This window comes from Cnephaeus nilssonii (assembly GCF_951640355.1).
Source record: "Cnephaeus nilssonii genome assembly, chromosome: 11".
NCBI classification, from domain to species: Eukaryota; Metazoa; Chordata; class Mammalia; order Chiroptera; family Vespertilionidae; genus Cnephaeus; species Cnephaeus nilssonii.
In genome coordinates, this window is record NC_137082.1 from 67,469,473 (window position 1) to 67,485,732 (window position 16,260).

Sequence of the window (16,260 nt, forward strand, 5' to 3'; positions counted from 1 at the left end):
CAAAAAGTTGAAATGTTATCTTTAAACCAAAAAAATAAGAGTAGGGGAGGAAATCTTGGTGAAGCATCAGAATATAAATTGCCTACCCTTGTCCTGGGGTATCACATGGCAATTTGCGTTTTCGTGAATCAGGGACCAGTGGATCCAAGGAGTTTTCTCCTAATCCGCTCATTGTGAATATACATCAGCAACTAAGAAAGAATAATAAGATAAAAACGTTATAAAATATCCATGACTCTATAAAGCTATTATATGCTTGAATGACTGCACATCATATAATTCAAAACTACTTTCCCTAACTGGTTAGATAATTCTCAATATTCTTTTTTTTAAGATTTTTTTAAATTGATTTTTAGAGAGAGAGGAAAGGAGAGGGAGAGAAAGAAACATTGATGTGAGAGTGCAACATCAATCAGCGGCCTCCTGCACGCTCCCTACTGGGGATTGAGCTCACAACCCAGGTATATGCTCTGACCAAGAATCAAACTGACAACCTTTAGGTGCACGGGACGACGTCCAACCAACTAAGCAACATTGGCCAGGGCTTGATATTCTTTATAGTATATCAACGAGTATACTGAAGACAACCTCAGAGTTCATATTCCAGTTTGATTACGCAGAATGCCCAACCCCAAGAGAGAAATGCTTCTCCAGTGCTACCAAAAATGCGTACACTGAACACCTCACAAGGAATTAGGCATCTTCTTTATAATTAATAACAAGATAAAGAGACCGCCAATTCCTCAATTGATAAAATCCTAAATTTTATTTCCAAGTAAGCACAAATAAGAGCTTATCTTATCATTTGGTAAGAAAAGTTCCAATGATAAAAGCCTAAATTATATCAGGCTGTTTTCAAGGTAGCACATTTTTTTCTTTAGATTATTTCATTAATATTTATCATCCAATGTGATTTACTACTGTTACTTCAAAAAACCTAGATTGTATAAATAACATGTAAATTCCACTACATTCTGCTTAGGTACACAATAATTAAACTCAAGGGTGGGGGGGAATAGGTTTTTATAAGATATACAAAGCAAAAATTATTTTTATATTAACTGATGGAAATATAATATGCTTTGATTAAAGTTTCACTAATAAAGAAAATAAATGTAGGGCATTTCTTGTGGAAAAAAGAAAGATTTTAACACTGAGGAGCTCATAATTTTAAGACATCTATAAACCTTAACTTACTAAGAATTTTTTTTGTCCTAAACTCTTATTTAGGAAAGCAATCATTGTTCTAAATAATTCCAAGTCAACCAAACATTCCAAACTATTTTTTCTTAACATGCTAAAATGCAGCTTGTAGTCTATCTACATTCTGAGACATATATTAAAGGACATAAATTTCCGCTAGGTGGCACAATACTACCAAGAAGGGAGATTAAATGAAAATGTAAAATTTCACACAAGATGCTGATCAGACTTAAAATACGTAGTTTAAAAATCAAAATTACTTGATCATTAATCAGGAGTTCTAGATTACACCATTGTCTTAACAGATACTCTAAATATGACATAAATATCAACAAAATTCATTCTACCTATAATTTTGGTAGTAAAATATAAAGGCTGAAAAGCTAAGATGTTTTAAAAACTTGGTGGGTTTTTTCCCCTCACAACATTAAGTTACAATAAAGGAGTGAAAAAGAACTGAAAATAACTTTGATTAAAAGTTGCTTAATGCTATGATTTTAAAGCATACTCAGAATCCAATCCAATCACAGAAGCCTTTTCAAGCCCCGGACACTGCAGTACAGAAAATGACTACAGTGGACTTTTCATTGAATCAGAATCTAAAGGCCCAAAGTGTATTCAATATGAACTCAACCATGTAGATCTTTGAGCCATTTTTGCAATTATTTTTTCTTGTATGAAATGTTTCTACTAAAGAGTTAATCTATGCTATACTACTTAAATATATGAATATGACAATACACACTTTACTAGTAAGTTTACAGTCATCCCTCAGTATCCACAGGATATTGATTCTAGAACCCCCTTGGACACCAAAATCCATGGATGTTCAAGTCCCTTATATAAAATAGCATAGAAAAATACATATAGTCAGTCTGCATCCACAGATGCCCAACCACAGACAAAAATTATGTTGGATGCAAAACCCACAGGTACAGAGGGCCGACTATACAGTTAGGCAACATATTCTGTGCAATTACCTCAAGTAGAGAATAGTAGCCATTTACAATAACTTTCAATGTTATCAAAAATTAATTTTACCTGTCTATATTATTTGGAAAAAGTCAGAAGTATATCCACGATAAATCAGATTTAAAATGAACAAGAATCTTAGCAACTGAACAGAATTTCTCATATAAATACTGTATGTCCTTCCATACATAGTAATCAAACTATGGAACATGTTTAAGTTTAGACATGAATAGAATAAAACAAACTGCTAGAAAATAAACATTCCTAAACTTTAATTCAGGCTAAAAAGCAGCAAAGAATTACACTTGTCAATCAGCTCAAAAGCCATGAAGTTGTTATATATGGCTTAGCAGCATTAACTAGCTTTCCTTTTAGTTATTTGAGGTTAAGACAGGAGGGAAAATCTTGATTGTGTACAACAAACTAGCCAAATGCACAAGGATACAGGAAGCACTTACTCCCTGTCCAAAAGGAAAAGATATTAATCAACAAAGCTAATGTCACTAGGCAAGCAAAAAGTTATTTTGTGGGGGCCTAAGAAAAGCCTTACCATGACAAAATGGGGAGGAGATAGGTTACCCAGTAAATCTCAATTGGCATATAGACCAACAAAAATATTTTACTTCTTCTAAATTAATAAGGAAAAAGGAAGGGAACAATTTTTGTTGCTACAGTGCTGAGCATATCACATATTCTATGTAATTCCTCACAGCAACTCTCCAAGGTATGTATTATCATTCCCATTTTACAGATAAGGGAATAGCTACATAACTTTTCTCTAGATCACACACAGATACCGGATGGCAGAACTGAGACTGCGATTGCTTCAAACTTTATAACCAACAAAATATGTATCAAATGTTTCTTGGGCATTTTATCTCAACCCCATCACCACCACCAAAAAAATAAACCTTTTATACTGTTTGAATCACACTATCTCCAACCAGTTAGCCAGAAAATTTCTCAGCCCATAAGAAAGAATACTGAGAAATTATTACATCCAGGGTTAAGGGCATGCAGTATTAGGGACAGAGGCAAGGAACTGCTCAAGTTCAACAGGTACTAAATGTTGCTACTCCCCTCCAGCCCCTGAAAACTAATCATTACTCTACAAGTCACCAGATAAATTGTCCTTTGACGTAGTCTAATATTAACCATGACTCTTATTTCCACTTGAGACAAATAGTCAGTGGCTCACACAGCAAAAAAAAAACTTGAGATCAGAAAATCACAAACTATACCCTAAAATAGTCTTAAGTATTTTTATTCTTGTATTTTATAAGATTAAATGCTGGGGCCCAGAACTCTCTGACTATCCCCACCGGTAATTGAGTTTATTGGTCAGGCTTGTTTGCCTGAGTTATGCAAGGTTATGATTAATATGCTAATTTAGGGAGTGTTTCTGGGTGTCTCCTGAGAATCACAGTAACTTAAGGAAATTTTTCAAACAACTGTAGAGTTGACTTCTTGAAAACATCTTGAAACACTATGTAAAAACAGATATTGCTCAAGTCAATTAGAAGAAAATATTGCTCTGGGAAAAAATTTATGAGACATCCGTATATAAAGGCACTACTCAAAACTCAAGTTACAAATTGGCATGCTTACTCAAGACACTTTAGTATGCAGTCACCACTAGTTCATCTAAAGGCTTAAACCTACAAGATTACATTTCCTAAAATATCAAAGGTTTTATTTCAATCTGTTGTGCAGCTCCAAGAGCACCAGTACCATGGAGGAAAGAACTGAACAAAATATAGCCCATGTATTTCCGGGGGACAGGGAGTAGTAGGGGAAGAGACAAGTCCACACACAGAACCACTGTGAAAGCTTCCTCTTCCAGTGATTATCGCCTACCTTTATGCTTTAATTCCACCCTGGTAAAGAGAATAAAAGCTGAAAAGAGACAAGGAGGGAGGAAAAGAGGGGGAAAGTTCCAGATAAAAAACTAACTGGCAATATCTTTTTGTTCTGCTCCTGATAACCTGTTATGTTTGGTGATATAAAGTATAAACTACCTAATGCAATCCATTTTTTCAATTTAAATCCATTTCAGCTCAAACACATGTCCAGAACCATTTTAGATCCAGGAAAGAGAAATGAATGACACCACACACTGCTAGAACTCAGGCTAGCAGAAGAGGAAACCATTTAAACAATTACAAAATAATTTTGTAAGTGTTCAAATGAACACATTGTAATAAAGTACATGGGAACACAGATGATAGGAAACCTACCAGCTTACAATTTTTTTAAAAAAAAACCTGTATAAATGGTGTCTACAACCTTGGTGCAGACATGTGTCAGAAAACACTATAATCTCAGGACCTGGTAATTCTTTTCCTCTATCTTTATTTTATAACTAGTAGCCCATTTGCAGGAAGAATCCTGCAAGTGGCCACTGCGGCCGCCTGCACCCGCGGGCTGCTGCCACCCGCTCCGCTCTGCCCCGCCCCAACCCACCCAGGCTTTCCCTCTGGCAGCCACCTTGCTTTCCACTTTTCCTCCCTCTTCCTTCTAAGTTGTCTTTAGTCTTCACTCCTCCCTCTCTCAGTGTATGCAAATTAATTGCCATCTTTGTTGGGTAATTTGCATACTCGCCCTGATTGGCTGGTGGGCGTGGCTTTGGCTGGTGGGCATGGCTCGGGCATAGCGAAGGTGTGGTCAATTTGCATATTACTATTTTATTAGGTAGGATGCCAGTAAATATGGAAAGGAGCTACCAGAGAACAACCAAGTAAAATATACTATTTTTAATATGTAAGTTGAACTGAAAAGCATTCGAATGTAAATTAAGTCATTTTATCCACAAGGTTTCATTCCCTCTTCTTTCTATGTTTGCCTTTTCATTCTCAATCAACAGGCCAATCCCAAAGGCCCTTCACATTTTTGCTCCAGTTTAAATTTGATGAAGTCAACTCAAACACAAACTCCTCAGAGGCTCTAATACCAGAACTGGGCATACCAATTAGCCAAGGCAGGTGTTGGATGCAACTGGAAGCTGGTTGCCAAGAGACTTTTCAACCTCTACATAAGCAACAAAGTTGAGGTTCACAAATATACATTGTACAGAAAGAGTTAAACAAGCCAATTCCATCTAAATCATATTACCCTCTCCTGACAGCATACTAAATAGTGGGGTAATTCCTTAGTTGTTTTAGTTACACTGACTCCTACAATTTAATGCACTGGATCTATCTATCCTATCTAATAAAAGAGTAATATGCAAATTTACCATACCTCCGCTACACCCACAAGCCACACCCACCAGCCAATCAGGATCAAATATGCAAATAAACCCAACCAAGATGGCTACAGCCACAGAGAGCAGGAGGGAGGCTTGGGTTTCCCAGGCAATGGAGGAAGCCAAGCTTTCTGCCTGCCCTTGCCAGCCTAGGCCTCCACTCTAGGCTAGAAAGTTTCAATTATAGAAGGTAAACAAATCCAAACAGAAATGGCGGCAGCCACGGAGCTGGAAAGAGCGGGAGGCGAGGGTTGCCCCCGGCAATGGAGGAAGCCAAGCTTTCCACACACCCTGGCCGGCTCAGGCCTCCGCTTAAGGCTACAAAGTTTCAATTATAAATTTCAACAGAAATGGCTGCTGCCACCGAGCAAGCAGAAGGCTTGGCTCCGCTCCAGGCTACGAAGTTTCAATTGTAGAAGATACATAAACCCCAGATACCAGGGCCTCTGCTTGCATTGCCAGGGGGCGTGGCCGGCCTGCAAACCACCACAGGCCCCTCGCCCAGGCCGCCCCACACCCCAAGGGAACCCCCACCCTGATCCGGGACATCCTTCAGGGCAAACCAGCCAGACCCCACCCGTGCACCAGGCCTCTATCCTATCTAATAAAAGAATAATATGCAGATTGACCATCACTCCAACACACAAGATTGCTGCCCCATGTGGTCAAAGATCCTGCCCCCATGTGGACACAAGATGGCCACCACAAGATGGCCAGCAGGGGAGGGCAGTTGGGAGGGACCAGGCTGGCAGAGGAGGGAAGTTGGGGGTGACCAGGCATGCAGAGAAGGGCAGATGGGGGGGACCCAGGCCTGCAGTGGAGAGCAGTTGGGAGGAACCAGGCCTGCAAGAGAGGGCAGTTGGGGGCTATCAACCCTGCAGGGGAGGGCAGTTAGGGGTGACCAGGCCAGCAGAGAAGGGAAGTTGGGGACAAACAGGCTGGCAGGGGAGCAGTTAGGCATCAATCAGGCTGGCAGCGGAGTGGTTAGGGGGTGATCAGGCTGGCAGGCAGAAGCAGTTAGGGGCAATCAGGAAGGCAGGCAGGCGAGCAGTTGGGAGCCAGCAGTCCTGGATTGTGAGAGGGATGTCCGACTGCCCATTTAAACAGGCAGTCGGACATCCCTTGAGGGGTCCCAGATTGGAGAGGGTGCAGGCTGGGCTGAGGGGGGGCCCCCCGCACCCCCGGGCACGAATTTCGTGCACCAGGCCTCTAGTAATCATAAAAGCGTAACATGCAAATCGACTGAATGACCATCCAACCACACTATGACACGCACTGGCGCCAGGCCAGCCAAGGCGGGTGCGATGCTATTGATCTGGGGGCCCACCATCGCCCCACGATTGCCCCGCAGAGGGAAGCCCAGGCCACCAGGGCGATCAATTGGGGGACTCCACGATTGCCCCAAAGAGGGAGACCCAGGCCACCAGTCAGGGGGCGATCGAGGCCCAGGCCACACTCTGTGGGGCAACTGATCAGGGAGCTCCGCAAAACCAGAAAACCGGGGGAGTGTGGCGGCAGACACAGGCAGCACCAGGTCAAGGCGGGAGCTGGCGGGGGGCGGGGCCATGAGACAGCTGGGGCCGCAAGGGCCCTGGCAGTCAGGGCCACAAAGGTCTAACCTTGCACGAATTTTGTGCATCGGGCCTCTAGTTCATACATAAGAACATAGCTAAACTTACACTTCATCAACCTGATTCTGGCTCCATTCTAAACAACAAACCATCAGTCATGCTTCCTCTTCATCGTCACCACTATCAGCAGCCACCCAAATGACCTATGCTAAGAGAGAATTCTGACCAAGAGTTATCACTGAAATATTTCCTATTCTGTTTTTAACCTTAAGTCTAATTTCTCTTTATATCTCCCCTTCATCCCTCTTCTATCTAGAATACTCCTAACGCATCCTTCAAGATCAAGCTTAACTGTCACCTCTGGTTAAAGCAATCCCAACTCTCCCAATTAGAAGTTTTCCCTTCTTTATCTTAAGCACTTTTCATACTTATAACATCACACCCTCCTCCTCTTCACTTTTCTGTCTCCCCTTTCTTCATATAAACTCTGAACCATTATAAAAACTTGTATGATACTTTTATTACAAACTCCTTCCTCTTTCTTTTTTACAACTACCACCAGTCCTCCTTGTTCCTTTTTCTAACTCCCTTTCCACTTCTCCTTCCCATCTTATTAGCTGTACTTCTGACCTATTCTATATTCTTCCTAAAATACAAAGAAGATTCATTTGGGGAGAGAGAGGGGAAACCCTTTGTAGAACATATTTGCTTCTTCCTAACATGTAATTTTCACTTGGGTATTCCCATTCCAAAAAAATATAGTAGCTTCGAGCTATCAAAATAAAACTCAAGGATTTGAATCCTTCAGCTGATGTACTATCCTAATATATAAAGAGCCAGGTGCTGTCACAACCAAATGGACGACCGGTCACCATTAAGTGCATGGAGCACCTCTCGGTCCCCTCCTTCCCCCCGGCCCCCCAGCTGCTCACCATGGGGGAAGGGGGATGGCGGCGGGTGGGACTGGGAACTGTTGAGCGGCAGTGACGGGTTGCTTGGCGGGGCAGCAGCAAGCTTAGTGGAGCAGTCACCGGGCGGCAGTGAGTTTGGAAGAGCAGTCACGGGGTGGGGGTGGGGGTGGGGGGGGAGTTTCACAGAGCGTCCAGCAGCGAGTTTCGCGGGATAGCAAGCTTCGCGAAGCAGTCGAGGGGTAGGGGGAGCCTCATGGAGCAGTCATGGGGCAGGGAGAGTTTCACAGAGCAGTCGAGGGGTGGGGGAGGCTCATGGAGCAGTCGCAGGGCGGGGGGAGTTTTGTGGAGCAGTCGCGGGGCAGAGAGGAGTTTCGTGGAGCAGTCGCGGGGCAGAGGGGAGTTTCGTGGAGCAGTCGCGGGGCAGAGGGGAGTTTCGTGGAGCAGTCGCGGGGCAGAGGGGAGCCTCACGGAGCAGTCATAGGGCGGGGGGTTTCACAGAGCAGTGGCGGTGCGGGAGGAGCCTCGTGGAGTAGTGGTGGGGTGGGGGGGAGCCTCACGGAGCAGTGGCAGGGCGGGGGGAGCCTCGCGGAGCAGTGGTGGGGTGGGGGGGAGCCTCACGGAGCAGTGGCAGGGCGGGAGGAGCCTCGCGGAGCAGTGGCAGGAGCCTCACGGAGCAGTGGCGGGGTGGGGGGAGCCTCACGGAGCAGTGGCGGGGTAGGGGGAGCCTCACGGAGCAGTGGCAGGGTAGGGGGAGCCTCGCGGAGCAGTGGCGGGGTGGGGGGAGCCTCGCGGAGCAGTGGCGGGGTGGGGGGAGCCTCACGGAGCAGTGGCGGGGTAGGGGGAGCCTCGCGGAGCAGTGGCGGGGTAGGGGGAGCCTCGCGGAGCAGTGGCAGGGTAGGGGGAGCCTCGCGGAGCAGTGGCAGGGTAGGGGGAGCCTCGCGGAGCAGTGGCAGGGTAGGGGGAGCCTCGCGGAGCAGTGGCAGGGTAGGGGGAGCCTCGCGGAGCAGTGGCAGGGTAGGGGGAGCCTCGCGGAGCAGTGGCGGGGTAGGGGGAGCCTCACGGAGCAGTGGCGGGGCGGGAGGAGCCTCACGGAGCAGTGGCAGGGTAGGGGGAGCCTCGCGGAGCAGTGGCAGGGTAGGGGGAGCCTCGCGGAGCAGTGGCAGGGTAGGGGGAGCCTCGCGGAGCAGTGGCAGGGTGGGGGGAGCCTCGCGGAGCAGTGGCAGGGCGGGGGGAGCCTTACGGAGCAGTGGCAGGGCGGGGGGAGCCTCGCGGAGCAGTCAAGGGGCCTCGAGCATCATGGAGCATCCCGGGGTGGGGAGCTTCACGTAGCATTACAGGGCGGCAAAGGCCAGCAACAGAGGCCAGGCTAAGCCTAGAGACCCTAACTGCGCACAATTTCGTGAGCACTGGGCCTCTAGTGATACAATAAAAAGACAATGGGGATTTATTGGAATCAAACTTGAGAGATGAATCTCAATTTCACTAAAAGGTAAACTTCTGTCACCTGTAAAAAGCTTATCAACTGTAAAAAACTGGGGCTAATCACACCTCACATACCATGTGTATATTGTAAGGATAAAAATGCAAAGCAAGCATAGGGAATAACGGTGATCCCTCAGAGGTACAAAATACCAAGAAAAAGATGTATGCTCAGCAACACTAGTTTTGCTCTCATTTGAAAAACAAATAGCTATGAATATCCCATATGGCAACAAATTAAAAAGATTCAGACAAATAAATTAGCCAGGACTGTGCAGGCTAACCTCAACATACAAATAGCTGACTGGAATTCAAAATAACTTCCCACTGAAATAGTGTAGTGAGCTGTAGCCAGTAGCTAACATAATGCCATGAAAATACTAGTCCAGCCCTAGCCGGTTTGGCTCAGTGGATAGAGCGTTGGCCTTCGGACTGAAGGGTCCCAGGTTCGATCCTGGTCAAGGGCATGTACCTTGGTTGCGGGCACATCCCCAGTAGGGAGTGTGCAGGAGGCAGCTGAATCGATGTTTCTCTCTCATCGATGTTTCTGACTCTCTATCCCTCTCCCTTCCTCTCTGTAAAAAGTCAATAAAGTACAATAAAAAAATGAATGAAAATACCAGTCCATGTCATAGATATCTGTATTCTTAAGATAAAAAGGTATAAAGAATAAGTAGCACCCTTTAGAAGATTTTGAAGAGGACATCCAAACACCTTCAAAGGTACTAGGGAAAGTACACAATGTTTCTTTTTTATTTATCTCTTTTTACATCTAGATTTGTGGTTTAATTTTTCTTTGACAGACATAAGTTTCTCTATATCAAAAGTACTATTTATACATAAGGTTGTCCCTTGACACATAATGAAAATATAAGCAGAAGAGAAAGACGAGAAAACCAAGTTTTTAGCCCCTTTGAGGTAAGTGGTAAAGTACTAAATTAAGATAAGCAGTGAGGAGTTAGGGGTGTGTATGCACAGAGCAGAAATAAAATAAGATACATACATAATTAATAAGCAATAAAGATGTAAAGGAGAGATGACCAGAACATGTGACCCATTCTCTCCTAATCCATTCTTTCTATCTGCCTCAGAAGAGGAAGGTATTAGAAGAAATTTTAAAACTTAAGAGCTATCAACATTAGCCACCTGGTAACCAAATGGCAGAGAGCAGCAGAACTGCTAAAGAAAGTGGCACTAAGCAAGCAATGAATGACACAGGGAATGGTAACCATGGGTTGATAGCAAAACAGCTATTCCTATATTGGAGGACTTGCAGAGTAAGAAACTTAAAAGTACCAACACTATCCCCCTACATTATTGAAATTAGCCCTGTCCACCCACATCAAAAACATAAAGAAGCTACAGGTTTACTTGTGACACTAATACTACAAAAATTAACCATGTGGAAATTCATAGCCAATAAAGCACATTGAATTAATTTTTCAAAAAGAAAAGATACTGAGGGTAGAAGAGAAAGAGTAAGATGTATCAAAGGAAAAACAGAGTTCCTTCTCTAAAAGCAAATGGGTTAAAGCCGATGGTTTCTAACTCTAGCAACACAGCATGGCAAGTCAGATTCATAAGACTTCCTGGATGGATCATCATCATTACTACAGGTTGGTCTGTGGCTCAGTCCTTGCTGGGGGGGGCGGAAGGGGTGGTGTGGGGTGTGGGTGTGTTCTTTTTCTGACCTCACATCTTGTTCCACTCCTAAATAACTTTAAATTCAAAAGAATGCTTTTTTAAAATAATGTCTCTATATCTCTAGAAGTTACATGCCTACAAACAGAATTTCTCTCTTCAAATAAATCTCCAAAAGTCATTATTGATTTCAGGATGACAATAATATGAGAACATGTATGTCAAAGTCCAAAAAGAAAATTTTAAAGCACTCTTAACATCACTTACATGTTGGAGAGTGGGGTAGCACTGGTAGAAATGTTAAAAAGTATCAAAGTCTAAACTGAACAATAACCTCAACTGCCTTCCTAGTCCCCTTCAAAATATAGCTACTATATACCATCTGGAGCAAGGGGAAAAAAAACTGTGCCTCTAAGTCAAGATTGTTCCAAGGAAGAAATTTTCAACAGCAAGAATATAAAATATGAGAAAAAGGACAAAAAGAGCATCACTCAAGTAATTTAAAATAAAACATAGCTTGGGTTTTTTGTTGTTGTTGCTGTTTATAGATCAGTTTCATGATTCATGACTTTAAAGAGCTTCTTTCTAAACTTCATAAAACCTGCCAATGCATGTCTTAGGAAATGAAGCGGGGGCACCTCATTGCTAGAGAATATTTGGGGCAAAATTTTAATAATGAACTCTTGTAAAATCATTCATACAACTAAACTGACTAAAATCAAAACCCACTTCAGCAAGTGTCTTAAGAGTGGTCACTAATTACCAGGAATGTAATGTACAATATGATGACTACAGTTAACACTAATATATGATATATAGGAAAGCTGTTAAGAGAGTAAATCCTAAGAGTTCTCATCACAAGGAAAAAAAATTTTTTTTCTCCTTTTCCTTTTTATTATATCCATATGAGATGATGGATGTTAACTGAATCCACTGTGGTAATCATTTCACAATGTATGTAAATCAAACCATCATGCTGCATACCTTAAACTTAGTATGTCAATTAGATATAGATATAGATATAGATATAGATATAGATATAGATATAGATATAGATATAGATATAGATATAGATAGATAGATAGATATAGATAGATAGATAGATAGATAGATAGATAGATAGATACACACACACATATATATATATATATATAAAAAGCAGTGACCATAAGGATCGAAGGCTCGACCAAACACCAGAAGTCAGTCCTGCAGTCTGTGCTGGGTTGCCGTGTCGACCCAGCACTGACTGCTGAGGGCCTGCGGATCAGGCTGGGAGAGAGGTCTGAAGAGAGAAGAAGGGTCTGATCCATAGCCTCCGTGGCAGCTGTTGATCAACTTTTGACTCTTTCTCTCCAGGCCTCTGCGGGGGCTGCTGATCAGCCCCACCTCTCTGATCAGGCCTGGAGATAGGCCCAGAGACGCTGACTGGCACAGAAACCGACCAATCAGAACCAAATCTGGGTGAACTGTGAGGAGCCAATGGCTTCCTAGGAGGCAGAGCTTTTGACGCTGACTGGCATAGAAACCGACCAATCAGAACCTAAACTGGGTGAACTGCAAAGGCAGAACCTAAAGTGGGGACTGAAGAGGGGTTTTAAGGCAGTTGGGGTCAAGATCAGGCAGGCAGGGGAGGGCAGTTTGGGGCGAGATCAGGCTGGCAGGGGAAGGCCATTGGGGGCAAGATCAGGCCTGCAGGGGAGGGCAGTTGGGGGCGAGATCAGGCCAGCAGGGGAGGGCAGTTGGGGGCAAGATCAGGCTGGCAGGGGAGGACAGTTGGGGGCGAGATCAGGCCAGCAGGGTAGGGCAGTTAGGGGCGATCAGGCAGGCAGGCAGGTGAGCGGTTAGGAGCCAGCAGTCCCAGATTGCGAGAATGATGTCCAACTGCCAATTTAGGCCCAATCCCTATGAACACTTTGATTCCTGGTCAGGGCACATGCCCAGGTTACAGACTTAATCCCCAGTGTGGGGTGTGCAGGAGGCAGCCAATCAATGACTCTCTCTCATCACTGAGGTTTCTCTCTCTCTATCCCTCACCCTTCTTCTCTGAAATCAATAAAAACGTATTTACTTAAAAAAAAGAATGGTTAGCCCTAGCCAGTTTTGCTTAATGGTTATAGCGTCCACTTGCTGGCTGAAGGATGGAGGATTCAATTGAGGTCAAGGGCACATGCCTTGATTGCAGGCTTGATCCCCAGCCCAACCAGGGCATGTACAGTCAAAGGTGTCCCTCTCTCCCATCTTAAAGGTTAGCTGCAAAGTGAAATCTGTTTATCTCTTTCTGTATCTCCTCCTCCCATTCTCTCTCTTAAAAAAAAAAAAAATCAATGGAAAAAGTATTTTTGGGTGAGGATTAACAAAAAAATATAAAAAGGAGTGGTCACTATTCAACGTATTGAGTGTTGTCTACATAGACAAAGGAGATCGAATTCCCTATGCCATATACTTGGGATGAACTGCTGATCAAAACAGACAAGGTGTTTTGCCTTCAATTAGCTGATGATCCAGTGTCGGGATCAATAATCTAGTACAGTGATTTTCAACCTTTTTCATCTCATGCACACATAAACTAATTAAAATTCTGCAGCACTCCAAAAAAAAATATTCTATTTTTTGCCAATCTGACAAAAAATAGGTATAATTTTTATTCATTTACCAAAAAGAAAAAAAAATAGTAATTACCTACCCTTTTGACTCCAAAGTGACTTTTTTAAAAACCAGGCATAAAAGGATTTCTGGTACCAAGAATTAACCAATTAAATGCAACATTATTATGCAACATGACCAATAACATGAAATTCTTTTATATGACCTTTATATTTATGGTTCAAGTCAGGGCATTCACACCAGACAGCCATTGCTGTATTGGCTGTTGTCCTTTTTTATTTGAAATCTAAGAAAAAAGAGGTCAGTTCCCCTAACTAAAAACAGTTTTTTAAATTTTTTTGCAACACACTGGTTGAAAACCGTTGATCTAGTTAAGTATAGAATCACAAAATGTGTTTGTGTGCTATAAAAGGTCTCCACTAAAAATTAATGCCTGATCTGTAATTCAAAAGCAGGAACTGAGTGCTGACAGAATACACATTATACATGATAGTTGTTAAAAGTCCTAACCTTCTGCAGTCAATTTGGTTCTTACTACTAAAAGAGAGACATTCAGGTTAAGGACAACAACATGTCCTTGAGACTGGCCAAGCTTTACTGGTTTGCTCAGGTGCCCTTCGTGTGTAAGCAGGACAGAACAGACTGCTGTATAGCAGGAACTAGATGTGCTACTGGTAACAAATACATACAGCAAGGTGAAAGGTTTATGTCAAATACTTCTAGAGTTCCAACCAAATTAGTTCAGTGCTTCTCAACCTTTTTGGTATCAGGATTCCTTTACCTCTTAAAAATTTAGAGCCCCAAAAAGCTTTTGTTATTTGCGTTATATCTATCAGTATTTACCATATTATACATTAAAACTTAGAAACATTTGAAATACTAATTCATTTTTTAAGCCCATGTTAAAAATTTTATGAAAAATAACTTTTTTGAAATAAAACAATTCCAAGAAAGAGGTGACACTGCTTTACATTTTTGCAACTCCTTTGTCTGACTTAGGGATAGCTGGATTTTCTTATCTATTTCTCCACTCCATCTGTTGCAGTATGTTATTTTGGTTAAAACTAAAAAGGAAATCCAGCCTAAAAGAAACATGTATTTGTAAAAGGAAGGACTATATCAATAGTCTTTTACAAATAATTAAGAGGTAACTTTCCTTGATATTATACTAAAACTTGACAAGTGGTACTTCGCTTTTTTTTAAATGTTTTTTATTGATTTCAAAGAGGAAGGTTGAAGGAGAGATGGAAACATCAATGATGAGAAAGAATCATTGATCAGTTTGCCTCCTGCATGTCCCACACTGGGGATCAAGCCCGCAACCTGGGCATGTGGCCTGACCACGAATTGAACCGTGGCCTCCTGGTTCATAGGTCAATGCTCAACCACTGAACCATGCCAGCTGGGCGGGACTTTGCTTTTTAATTGTTATTTATTTACTAGAGGCCCGGTGCATGAAATTTATGCACTGTGGGGGGGGGGGGGATCCCTCAGCCCAGCCTGCCGCCTCTCACAGCCTGCCCCCTCTCACAGCCCTCAGGGGATGTCCTACTGACGGCTTAGGCCTGCTCCCCAGGGTGAATAGGCCTAAGCCGAAGTCTGGCCTCCCTCTGTGGGCTGATCAGGGGAAGGCGTCAGCCTCATCACCCACTGCTGCTGCCACTGCCAGCCGCCGCAGCCACCAAGGTATTTTCATCAACATGGACTCCAATCCCTTCACCACGAAAAAATGACAACTTTCTTTAGGCATTTTCAAGATGTGTCTCTTCCATAGGATATGACATTTCTTCCTTTTTTTTTTTTTTATCCTCACCTGAGGATATGTTTCCATTGATTTTTAGAGAGCTTGGAAGAGAGAGGGAAAGACAGAGAGAAACATCAATGTGAGAGGGACACTTCAATTGGTTGCCTCCTGCATGAGCCCTGACCTGGGCCCCAGCCAGGGAGGAGCCTGCAACCTAGGTACATGACCTTGATCAGAACTGAACCTGGACCCTGCGGTCAGCTGGGGTGGGGGTGTGCTCCAAGCCGCGCGGAGGCCGCCAGAGCACGCCCCCAGCCCTGCATTGTGTCTGCTGGGCTGGGAGCATGCTGCCTACCCAGGCGCCCTCCCTCCCTCCGCAGCCGGGGCGCAGGACACTATGGGCGCCACCATCTTTGTGACTGAGTGATGATTAATTTGCATATTACCCTTTTATTAGATTAGATTAACTCTAGAGACATAGAGGAAGGGAGAGAAAGACAGAGAGAGAAAAACAGCGATATTTTGTTGTTCTACTTATTCTTATATGTGCCCTAACTGGAGACTGAACCTGAAACTTTGGTGTACACAGATGACGCTTCAACCAACAGAGCTACCCAGCCAGGGCTAACAAGTGGTACTTTCTTAAAGGTTAGTTGCAACCATATCAATGAGCTTTCATGCTGTAACATTAAAATATAATGACCTCCCTTGCACTCTGAACAAATCTTTAACCCATGCATGATTTTATAACATCATTGTCATCTGGATAATACTGGTTCGATGAAACAGATTTTCAAATACTGATATTTTCATTATACATTATCAAAAACTCCACATTAATATCACCACCCATCTCATCCTAAAAGTTCTTTGAGTACTGAGAAGATGTTA

At 43.3% G+C, this 16,260-nt stretch overlaps 1 protein-coding gene across 3 annotated transcripts in view; it reads right to left on the bottom strand.

Moving 5' to 3' along the window:
• NCOA3 (nuclear receptor coactivator 3) overlaps positions 1 to 16,260 on the bottom strand; it is a 101,426-nt gene that overhangs the window by 29,120 nt on the left and 56,046 nt on the right. For all 3 annotated transcript variants that reach the window (XM_079784543.1, XM_079784541.1, XM_079784542.1), the window contains exon 3: positions 87 to 191. In XM_079784543.1, the coding sequence (XP_079640669.1) occupies positions 87 to 172 (86 nt within the window). In that variant the 5' untranslated portion in view covers positions 173 to 191. The remainder of the gene's footprint in view (positions 1 to 86; positions 192 to 16,260) is intronic.